The sequence below is a fragment of the Oncorhynchus mykiss genome, chromosome 18 (genome assembly GCF_013265735.2).
Source record: "Oncorhynchus mykiss isolate Arlee chromosome 18, USDA_OmykA_1.1, whole genome shotgun sequence".
NCBI classification, from domain to species: Eukaryota; Metazoa; Chordata; class Actinopteri; order Salmoniformes; family Salmonidae; genus Oncorhynchus; species Oncorhynchus mykiss.
Genome location: NC_048582.1, coordinates 65,033,855 through 65,046,557, shown reverse-complemented (window position 1 = coordinate 65,046,557; position 12,703 = coordinate 65,033,855). Strand labels below are relative to the sequence as shown.

Below are 12,703 nucleotides of genomic sequence, written 5' to 3'. Positions count from 1 at the left end.
TTGTCAGTTATGCAAATAGTTTTATTCAGTTTCTCTTCTACAAGTTGTTTTGCCTCTGAAAGTAAATGACAAATGAGCCTGTTTATACAACGCTTTGTCTATGTGTCTGAATATAGACTTTACTACAAACACACGTCTGTTCAAATAAACACACTCTCATAAAACGTGCGCACACAAACACACACACACGACAGAGAACTCACACTCAGCTGTCTGCTGTTGGAGAAACAGATTCCCCATGCAGGTGTCAGCAGCATGACAGCCAGTCAGAGCTGACCATGTTCCAGTGTCAGCCAATCAGAGCTGACCATGTTCCAGTGTCAGCCAATATTTTATTTAACCTTTATTTAACTAGGCAAGTCAGTTAAGAACAAATTCTTATTTACAATGACGGCCTACCCCGGCCAAACCCGGATGACGCTGGGCCAATTGTGCGCCGCCCTATGGGACTCTCAATCACGGCCGGTTGTGATACAGCCTGGAATCGAACCAGGGTCTGTAGTGACGCCTCTAACACTGACATGCAGCGCCTTAGACCGCTGCACCACTCAGGAGTCCACAGAGCTGAGCATGTTACAGCGTCAGCCAGTCAGAGCTGAGCATGTTACAGCGTCAGCCAGTCAGAGCTGAGCATGTTACAGCGTCAGCCAGTCAGAGCTGACCCTGTTACAGCATCAGCCAGTCAGAGCTAACCATGTTACAGCGTCAGCCAGTCAGAGCTAACCGTGTTACAGCGTCAGCCAGTCAGAGCTGACCCTGTTACAGCATCAGCCAGTCAGAGCTAACCATGTTACAGCGTCAGCCAGTCAGAGCTGACCATGTTACAGCGTCAGCCAATTAGTGGTGACCATGTTACAGTGTCAGCTAGTCAGAGCTGACCATGTTGCAGTGTCAGTGAAGGCCAGGTAAAGAGACCAAACATGCTGCTCAGTACATACACTGTGAACAGCTAAAATACATATTTGAAACAAACATGAACAAGTGGCATACAGAATGTTCCATGATTTGATGGCTTGTCCCTTTATAATATCAGCAGCTGTGCCTAGTCTAGTAAGAAGAACGTGTCAAGTGTCATCAACGAGGATGTCTTTAGTAGTGCAGAGTGGAGGGGTGGATTTCATCAGGAGAGGCAGCAGTATACACGGACATGGGGGTAGTATGCCATTCCAAATCATGCAATTTATTAAAGGGGTTTTTGTCCACCACTGTTTCCTAGTGGGACGGCTGGTTTGGTGAACAACAGGACAGGGTGTGGCCGACAGCGGACGGGTGAGGTAATCTATGTAGTACTATTAGGAGGAACAGCCCTCTGGCGGGCAGTCTTGGGCCTCTGGCGTGGGGGTGGAGGAGAGGTACGTTCGCTCCTGGATTCGGAAGGCTGGGTCTCGGCCTGTGGAGAGCCGGTGTCGCCCAACATCTCACGCAGAAACTTGAACTTGGACAGGAAGAGCTGCCAGACAACATACCAACCTGAGGGGCCAAACAGAGCAAAGGTCATCCAGGAGAAAGTGAACACTGACTGTGCGTAAGAATCAAATAATGAACTTGTTGTATTTGAGTCAGTGACCGCGTTTACATGCACACAGTATTCCGGATAGTAGCTCATATCCCGCTTAGGGTCTTATTCGGGATAAGCTGTTTACATGCACCTTTGATATCCCACTCACTAGTATCCATGAATAAACAGAATATTCCTCATTTAAGTTCATATGGGTTAGAAGTGTAATAATAATATTTACTCCTGCAGTATTATTCATTTCTTGCAGTAAAATGATACAATAAATGTTAATTTTGTCTTGGGAACAGGACTTGAGAAATATGATTTGTTTCTTTCAGCATCTCTTGAGAAAATGTGAATATGTGTATAATGTGTTATCTTTGACACTGTTATGCAAGCAGACAGTATTTCAACCACATAAAATTTGCACTCAAGACAAACTGAAGTCAGCTTTTCATTTCCTTAAAACCGGTCAAACTGTTGACATTTGGACATTTTTCACAGGACCAATCTTTCCACTGTTTTGGAGTTGTGTTTTCTCCACGGTCCCTAAATGAAACAAGACAACTTTATCAGTGTTAACTAGATTACTAATGCGTTCATTCTATCGATGCATGACATTATTCTGATGATAACTACTTTATTTAGTCTTCTGGGGCAACACGTTATGACAGAAGAGAAGCTAAATGTATCCAACTATAGTTGACAAACAAATGGCCTACCAAATGTCAGAAATGATGTCCTACCAAGTGTCAGAAATTATAAGCAGAAACTTCTCTAAAATAGGAGTGAAAGTAGCCAGTAGGCTATACAGTCCAGTATGGAGTGTCAGCAAAACAAATAATACTGAACAAAAATAAACACACAACATGTAAAGTGTTGGTCCCATGTTTCATGAGCTTAAATAAATAATATTATACATACAAAAAGCTTACTAATCTCAAATTTGTTTACATCCCTGATAGTGAGCATTTCTCCTTTGCCAAGATAATCCATCCACCTGACAGGTGTGGCATATCAAGAAGCTGATTAAACAGCATGATCACTACACAGGTGCACCTTGTGCTGGGGACAATAAAAGGCCACACAACGCCACAAACGTCTCAAGTTTTGAGGGAACGTGCAATTGGCACGATGACTGCAGGAATGTCCACCAGAGCTGTTTAACGTCTTTCTTTTTTGTTTTAACTAGGCAAGAGTTGTACACCAGAGCTGTTGCCGCCTCCAACGTGATTTTAGAGAATTTGGCAGTATGTCCAACCAGCCTCACAACCTTAGACCCTGTGTAACCACGCCAGCCCAGGACCTCCACCAATTCATAACAGCTATGAGGGGCTTAGCTACAAAACAGGTGCTAACTACGAACCTATAATAACATGACGTGTATTGAGGTCTTGCACAGTCACTGCTCCTAAGTAAAGATAGCTAGCTGCTAACATGATATCTTGATGTTGTATACGGACAGTAGCTATCTATAATGGCAATGCTAGCTAGCTACTGTAGCTAACGGTTAGCTGATACATTTCGAAGCTGTGTCAGAGGTCCTCGTCAAATCTCAGTAACGTTAATCTCACAACATTCAAGAAAACTGAAAAAAAAATGACGAATCCAACACATTTGTTACTTACCAAAAACCATGAAGAGCAACGCGCACACAAGGGTGGCCACAATTACCAGCACAGTGAGACCAACGCTTTGCCACATTGTCTTCTTGTCAGTGCTTGCTAGCTAGCTAGCTCTAGTTACCAAGTAAGTAAACAGATGTTTACAGCTAGCTCGCTAAATCGCTTTAGTTTAGAGTTGAGTCCGTTAACTAATTCGACAGACTGACATACAGTTTACAGGTGTTATTTGCCACATCATAAACGTTATAACACAATTCCTCGCTTCAACACGGATGAAGGATAGCTGCTGTAGCTAACTAGTTGTTATTAAGGAAAACAAACCCCTCATTGCCGATACGGTTAGCTGGCCAGACAGTCTGCCCCTCTGTAAAAATGTCAACGTCGCTTTGCCTAAATCATGGACGGATAGCTAGGTATCACAGGAGGATGCAGTATCGTTCACATCTACATTATTGCAACCTGAACGATTACATTTGCAAAATAAATACAATACGGACAAAGACCACATTGGTCTCGAAATGAGACTTTGCGTTAGGCTGAAGACCAGCATTGCCTTTTGGGTACTGTAGTCCATATCCTCACTCTGTAGTTCCACAAAACATGGGGCGAATCATAAGAAGAGACCAATTATTTTTTAGTAACAGTTTATAAAATATATGAATTATGTGCGCATCTTAATAACATTTAGTAATTATTGCATGTGTTTATTTTCACAATCATTGCAGCAGGTCAGCTATTTCCGCCAATCTAGTTAGCCTAGATTCAAAACATGTTTTAATGACATATTTGGAGTGATTCGCACAACTGAAGCACAATTTGACAATTACAGATCAACAACAAAAGTTTTTGTTGGTGTTGATCTGGATCAATTTGCTGACATCTTCAGCCAAGTTGATGAAGGTCTTCATCATGTAACCAGGACATGTCTATTTTCACAGCTTCCAGTCAAATTCAAGAGCCAAGTCTTTCATCTTCTCCATGTAGATCTGGTCAAATCCCTCACTCTGGGCCACAGTGAACATAATCTTCCAGTCCCCTACCTTCCCTGGTCAGAGACAAAACAAACAGCATATTAAGGGCATTCTTTTTAGTGCTATTTTCCTTGATGAATTTTGTAACCAATAGTTGAAATTGACTTCGACTAATGCAATCTTTATTAATGTGGATCACATAGATGCCATACCTTTTCTAATAAAGGATCCACTTTGTTCAAAAACTGCTGGATGCTGTTTATCACGTCTAGCCTGTGGGTCTTCCTTCATGTTCTTGAAGGAGGATTTGTCCACGATCGTGTCAATGGTTTGGTCATCCAGCTTTTTGCCCAAGAAGTTTGATATCCTGACAATTGCACCTCGTGTGTCCTGAAAGCAATTGTTATAGTTTGAGTACTAGTCTCAGCAATACACTGAGTGTACAAAACATTAGGAACACCTCCCTTTTCCCCTCAGAACAGACTCAATTCGTCGGGGCATGGACTACAAGGTGTCGAAAGCATTCTACGCTTGTGTCAAGTTGGCTGGATGTCCTTTGGGTGGTGGACCATTCTGTATACACACAGGAAACTGTTAACCATTAAAAAAAACAGTAGCGTTACAGTTCTTGACACGTTCAAAGAGGTGTGCCTGGCATACCCTGTTCAAAGGCAATTCAATATTTTGTCTTTCCCATTCACTCTCTAAATTCCACACATACACAATACATCCCTCAGTTGTCTCAAGGCTAAAAATGATTATTTAACCTGTATCCTCCCCTTCATCTACACTGATTGAAGTGGATTTAACAAATGACATCAATAGGGGACCATAGCTTTCACCTGGTCAGTCTATGTCATGGAAAGAGCATGTGTTCCTAATGTTTTCTCCGCTCAGTGTATATTTTCCACTGTTATGTCATCTCATCTATTATGGAAATTAACTTACCTTGATCATATCTTCATATGTCATAGAAAGGATGTCAAATTCATCTTTGTGAGCATACCAATCAGCAACATGATCAAACCAAGACCCCCCGAGAACTAGGGAAGAAACATTATTAGGGTATTTCACATTGACACTTCGGACATGTGTTTAAACTTCTGAGATATACTTACCCTCTCCCTTGAGAAATTGATTCAGAAATGTATTGAAGTCAGGTTCGCTCTTAAGGACTTTTGTGAAATTTTGGAGATGAAATAAGGACACGGCAACATCCTTTGGGTTCCTGGCTATGTAGATCACCTTAGTAAACAATTGACACAATTAGAATGCAGCCAATTCAATATAACTTGAACACCACAATTCAAAATGAATACAATACATTGTAGATTCAATTGATGTAAATTAAATGATCTGTCAAATCTCATTGTTGGCATCCAGGTTTTTTTTAAATGTAGTCAGTCTCTGAAGACTTTTTAAAAACATATGAATATATTCTGTCTGTGTACAGTTTTATTTAAACAATTATCAAAACATGGGTTTCACTGGCAGTTATTGTTTTGCATTCATTGCATGTTATTTCTCTCTCTCTCTCTCTTACCTTTCCCTTCTCTCTCAGTCCTTGAGGACGAATGTTCTTGTTGATGGTTTGTTGTTGTAGTCTATTTGTCTTAAGTTTTCCTCAAGGAAGGGCACCAGTTCCTGGATTGGTTTGTTACTTCCCTCTGTCATTTGATCTTCATGATACAATAGGGACAAAATATACTGTGTCCATGTAGTTCCTGTGGTTTTAAAGAAATACAATCACAGCATTTGTGAGATCATGTTGCACATTCACAATACAATACCTAAATTCATGCAGAATTCAATAGATTGTGTAGTGTAGCCTATAAGTCACTCTACAGTAAGTACTGTACAGGCCTATAACCTATGTCAGATGCATGGTCTTACCTGACCGTGGGTAAGTAACAACAACGATGTCATCATCCCGTATTTCAAATGTCTCCAGAGAATCAAGGTGTTGGACTTGATGCACCCCTCTGATCAGGTTCATCCCCTTGTATGGGAAAAGCCCAAGGGCAGTAATCTGAATCTTCTGTTTCTCTCCCATTCTTCAGTTAAAGACTTGTTAAAATCAATAAATGACAAAGTGGGTATACTTGAACTAGTCAGTAAGGATACACGTAAAAGAGTTGAAAGCAAACCTCAAGATGAGTGATGAAAATCTGAATCTGAATCTGTAATTAGAGAGTTCCTCCTTACAGCGCTTCAGATTCCACGTGAAGCTATCGACAAAATTCAACTTGAATGTGTACACCACTTCAGACAGAGAGGGCAGAGGTATGAACGCCCAATCATTGCCAAATCTGCTTTTTTTTGTGTGTGTGTGAATTCTACCCCTTAGGACAAAGTGTTCTATGTGAAGATACATCTGAACAAGGCAGTTAACACACTGTTCCTAGGCCGTCATTGTAAATAAGAATGTGTTCTTAACTGACTTGCCTAGTTAAATATCATTCTGAGATATACTTTCCGCTTCCCTCAAGAAATTGAATCATCAGTCATGTTTGATACATTTCTGATTCATATGTATCAATCAAGGAAATTTATTTATAAGGCCTTTTTACATTAGCCGAAGTCACAAAGCGCTATACAGAAACCTAGCCTAAAACCCCAAACATCAAGCAATGCAGATGTAGAAGCACGGTGGCTAGGAAAAACTCCCTAGAAAGGCCAGAACCTAGGAAGAAACCTAGAGAGGAACCAGGCTCTGAGGGGTGGCCAGTCCTCTTCTGACTGTGCTGTGCTGTGCTGTGCTAGTGTCTGAGCCATTGAATTGCGACTCCACCTTGTCCCTGTGCCGACATTTCGCTTGTTTGATTGCCTCCTTGCGGAGGGAATAACTACACTGTTTATATTCAGCCATATCACCAGACCTCTTTCCATGGTTAAATGCGCTGGATTTTCGCGAATGCCGCCATCCATCCACTGTTTCTGGTTAGGGTAGGTTTTAACAGTAACAGTGGGTACGACATCTCCAATGCACTTATTTCTAAACACACTCACAGAGTCAGCGTACAGATCCTTGAACATCTTCCAGTCCGCATGATCAAAACAATCTTGGAGCGTGGCTTCCGACTGGTCAGACCAGCGTTGCATGGTTCTCGTCACTGGTACATCCTGTTTGAGTTTCTGCCTATAAGTCGGGACTAGCAAGATGGCGTCGTGGTCGGATTTGTCAAAGGGGGTGCGGGGGAGGGCATTGTATAAATCGCTTAAGTTAGAGTAGCAGTGGTCGAGAGTATTAGCCCTTCGTGTCGTGCAATCAATATGCTGATAAAATGTAGGTAACATTGATCTCAAATTTAATAAATAAATGCAGCCTCCGGGTATATAGTTTCCAGTTTACGTAGAGTCAAGTGAAGTTCCTTGAGGGCTGTCTAGATGTTCCCTTGAGGGGGGGGATGTACACCGGTGTAACTATAACTGACGAGAATTCTCTTGGTAGGTAGAATGGCCGGCATTTAATTGTAAGGTATTCTAGGGTGAGCAGAAGGACTTGAGTTCCTGTGTGTTCTTATGATCACACCATGAGTTGTTAATCATAAGGCATAAACCCCCGCCCTTCCTCTTCCCAGAGAGGTGTTTATCTGTGTCGGCGCGATGCATGGAGAAGCTCGTGGCTGGATCGATTCCGACAACATATCCCGAGAGAGCCATGTTTCTGTGAAACAGAGAACGTTATAATCTCTGATGTCTCTCTGGAAGGCAACCCTTGCTCGAGTTTCGTCTACCTTCTTGTCAAGAGATAGGACATTGGCGAGTAGTATACTCGGGAGCGGTGAGTGATGTGCCTGTTTACAAAGCCTGACCAGAAGACCACTCCGCCTGCCCCTTCTGCTTCACCGTTGTTTTCGGTCAGTTGCTGGGATTAGATCCATTGTCCTGGGTGTTGGTACAAAGAGAGGATCCGCTTCGGGAAAGTCGTATTCCTGGTCGTAATGTTGGTAAGTTGACGTTGCTCTTATATCCAACAGTTCTTCCCAGCTGTTTATAATAATACTTAAGATTTCCTGGGGTAACAATGTAAGAAATAATCCATTTAAAAATATATATATTGCATAGTTTCCTAAGAACGCGAAGCGAGGTGACCATCTCTGTCGGTGCTGTGTTTACAGTAAGAATGACAGTTCCTTATGTCTGAAACACAAGCTTCCAAGGAGGGCAGTTTTGGGGCTTCCCCATGTTTCCTTGAAATGCACAGCTGTGTATAGTCCGCATAGCAGTGAAAGTTAACATTAGGTTTCCGAATGACATCACCAAGAGGTAAAATATATAGTGAAAACAATAGAAGCCCTAAAATGGAACCTTGAGGAACACCGAAATGTACAGTTGATTTGTCAGAGGATAAACCATCCACAGAGACAAACTGATATCCTTCCGACAGATAAGCTCTAAACCAGGCCAGACCTTGTCCGTGTAGACCAATCTGTGTTTCCAATCTCTCCAAAAGAATGTGGTGATCGATTGTATCAAAAGCATCATGGTATCAAAAGCATCAAGTATGCATCAAGGTTGCATATTTGCTCCGAAGGAAGTTTGTAAAATTGTGGAGATGAAAGAGTACAGAAACATGTTCCACACACACAGTCAGTCCCTCAGGAGCGCCAAAGCCAGAGCAGAAGGCCAGCCAGTCTTTCTGTCCAACGAGATCTCACTGGAGGGCTTCTGTCAGTTCATCCCTCATCAGTCCAGCAGGGGGTGGTATATCCACACCTGAGATTGTTTGAGACCCTACACTTTTTCCAAGCTTTTATCCAGGCTACTACACTGTGCTTTAACCTCTCTCACATATTTAGCAGATGTTATTGGTCACATACACATGTTTAACAGATGTTATTGGTCACATACACATATTTAGCAGATGTTATTGGTCACATACACATATTTAGCAGATGTTATTGGTCACATACACATATTTAGCAGATGTTATTGGTCACATACACATATTTAGCAGATGTTATTGCAGGCATAGTGAAATGCTTGTGTTCCTAGCTCCAACTGTGCAGTAGTATATAAAAACGATTCACAACAATACACACAAATCTAAGTATATTCAAATGAGATGAGAAAAACAGTATGGAAATATTATTTCAACATGATTAAAGTGGCCAGTGATTCCATGTCTATGTACATAGGTCCTTCAGTCCATCTACAAACACGTTAACTGTTAGCTATGTAATATTAGCAGCTACAACTTAAATCAGCACCGGGTTAAAAAACAATAATTTAATATTGACACAGGGATCTGTTAGCAGAAAAAGTATTTTATTATGAAATGGTTAACAAATACGTTTGTTTTATATAACTTTCTGTTGTTGTTGCAGTTTTACAGCAAATTTTCTACAATTCTACACATTTTGTCATGAGGTGGGGAATTTTTTTTTGCTGATTTAAAACAAATTCCCTGTATTTCTAGACATTTTTCCATGTCTTATGCCATGTTAATATGATATATCTTTCTAACTTAATATGAATTGAATACAAACATAATATAATTAAATATGATATTTGTGTTGCTGTTCTTGTCCATTAGTGTTCCATATTTCGTCATGTTCTATGTTTTGTGTGGACCCCAGGAAGAATAGCTGCTCCTTCTTCAACAGCTGATGGGGATCTGAATTAAAATCAGATATCATCTGAGTGAGAGTGCCTAATAAAATCAATGTGGGCCCCATGGAGATCAGGGACCCTGGGGACGTGCCCTTCGTCATTTAATTTTTCCCTGACATGGGCTAATTGGGTGACTATCAGTGAGTGACATATGAAAAGAAAGACTAGTTTCAAAATTACATCTTGGGTGTTCTACTATTCTAACTCTCAACAGTAAGTTGAGAACCCCGACTGAGTTCCTAAATATATACTGTATATACACAACATGACCAAAAGTATGTGGACACTTGCTCATCAAAACAGCTAATTCCAAAAACATGGACATTAAAACGAAGCTGGTCCCCCCCTTTGCTGCTATAACAGCCACCACTCTTCTGGGAAGGCTTTCGACAAGATGTTGGAATATTGCTGCGGGGACTTGCTTCCATTCAGCCACAAGAGCATTAGTGAGGTGGGACACTGATGTTGGGCGATTAGGCCTGGCTCATAGTGGGCCTTCCAATTCATCGCAAGTGTGTTCGATGGGGTTGAGGTCAGGGCTCTGTGCAGGCCTGTTAAGTTCTTCCACACCGATCTCAACAAACTATTTCTGTATGGACCTCGCTTTGTACACGGGGGCATTGTCATGCTGAAACAGGAAAGGGCCTTCCCCAAACTGGTACCACAAAGTTGGAAGCACAGAATCGTCTAGAATGTCATTATATGCTGTAGCATTCAGATTTCCCTCCACTAGAACAAAGGGGCTTAGCCCGAACAATGAAAAACAGCCCCAGACCATTATTCCTCCTCCACCAAACTTTACAGTTGGCACTATTTATTGGGGCAGATAGCGTTCTCCTGGCATCCGCCAAACCCAGATTGGTCGGTCAGACGGTGAAGAGTGATTCATCACTAAAGAAAACGCATTTCCACTGGCGGCAAGCTTTACATCGCTCCTGCCAATGCTTGGCATTGCGCATGGTGAACTTAGGCTTGTGTGCAGCAGCTTAGCCTTGGAAACCCATTTCATGAAGCTCCCACCGAACAGTTCTTGTGCTGACGTTGTTTCCAGAGGCAGTTTGGAACTCGGTAGTGAGTTTTGCATCTGAGGACAGACAAATTTGACGAACTGACTTGTTGTAAAGGTGGCATCCTATGACGGTGCCACATTGAAAGTCACTGAGCTCTTCAGTAAGGCCATTCTACTGCAAATGTTTGTCTATGGAGATTGCATGGCTGTGCGCTCGATTTTATAAACCTATCAGCAATGGGTGTGGCTAAAATAGCCAAATCCACTCATTTGAAGGGGTGTCAGCATACGTTTTTATATACTGTATGTCACTACCTACGCCCCTCTGGCACAAGTACATTTTGTCTGAATATTTGCATACAGTGTGTGAGATCGAGTCAGACACCTTGTCAGTGATAAATGTGTCTGACTGAAGTTGAGCGGCATCTCATTTAGGGTGAGAACTCACACGAGTTCACAGAGCTTGTGGTTGGGTATGCCTTGACACGAATGGCTTCATGTTGGCATGATTGAAATCCTATCTTTCATCAGAGTGATGTAGTCGCATTGGAGCTCTAAAGTTGCTGTATTGCAACTCTGCAGAGCCATTCCCATTTGATGAACCTTTCTCAAGGTGCAAACACTTAAGGTAACACAGTAATCTCCACCATACATTTCCTTTTGGGATACTATAGGTTCTCACCAGGACACATCCGGCCGTGATAGGGAGTCCCATAGTGTGGCACACAATTGGCCCAGCATCGCCTGGGTCGGCAGTCATTGTAAATAATAATTTACTTTTAACCGACTTGCCTAGTTAAATAAAGGTAACATTTCTACAACAACAAAAACACTGTATAACTGGCTCATTTCTGCTATGTAAGATAGGCCTGCAGTATGTTTGAATGTGATAAATAACACAAAAACGGGGCATTTTGCACGTCCGTTTCCAAGAAACAACGATAGAGATCTAGGACATTGGTGGTGGTTTGCAATGATTCATACTGGTTACATCTTATGCAGGAAGTTCTGCTGAAGATTGTAGAAGTTGAGAATTTCAGTGTCCGAATGTAATAACTTTATTTGAAAGCAAAGATTGTGTAACATACAAGCATACGGAACGAAGCATTATTTATTAGTGTAGAACATACAGTAGATGTAACGTGAAAATAATCCTGTAATACAAAATGTTGGTTAATTAGCAGTAAAGTCATGCTGGTAATAATCAGACATGTGTTCCATGGGCCTGATATAACAGTTAGCATTCAGTCAGTCTGAGGGTAACCTATTTCCATGTGCTAATCACATTTTGTAGGGTCTAAATGGAAAGAAAGTATCCAGAAATGTGAACTGCTAATTAGTAATAACAATGTAAAAAGTCCATGTTAAATGTTTTCATTGACAGCCGTAGTTTTTGCCAAGACAGAAATACCACCAGAGAGAAATGTTTCTCAAGTCACGATTGCTATTCGAACCATTGAACAGAAAGAACATTTTGTGATTGAGCAATCACTCTACAGATTTCCAATCAATGTGCCAATCAACCCGTGAGGCATGGATCTACCTATTTATCATAAGTAGAATGTGACAAATTGGCTATAATGTGTGCTCTAGCCATCTAAACCACTGCCTCAAGATAAAATGGACTGTTTGTACTGCTGCCAGCATGGATTAGAATCGGACCCACTGCTATAATACACTCTCACTACTTTTCGCTCTCTATTTTCTGACCAATAAACTCAACAAATATGAAAGGATCTGGACTGCCCCACTCCTAAAGCAACCCACAGTAACTGACAGTCATTGAAGGTCAAGAGTCTAGGGTTCATTTGACTTGGCTAGAAGAAGAAGAAGAAGAGACGTTTTTAAATGTGTTTCGCTAACCACGTTGCCATCCGCAGTTTTTATGCTTGTGAAGTCATACTGTATTAAAAAAAATCACGACAGCTGTGTTGAAACAAGGTCGTTTCAGAACAATTGTATAAATGGCGACCGATCATTTGTT

General features: G+C 41.5%; 1 protein-coding gene across 1 annotated transcript; it reads right to left on the bottom strand.

Annotated features, from left to right (window-relative positions):
- Positions 1-3,694, bottom strand: LOC110496697 (small integral membrane protein 13). Its single transcript, XM_021572731.2, has 2 exons — positions 3,127-3,694; positions 1-1,470 (listed from the first exon to the last, which is right to left on the bottom strand). The coding sequence occupies exons 1-2, from the start codon at positions 3,200-3,202 to the stop codon at positions 1,280-1,282; spliced, it is 267 nt and encodes an 88-aa protein (XP_021428406.1). The 5' UTR covers positions 3,203-3,694; the 3' UTR covers positions 1-1,279.
- Between the last annotated feature and the right edge of the window lie 9,009 nt (positions 3,695-12,703).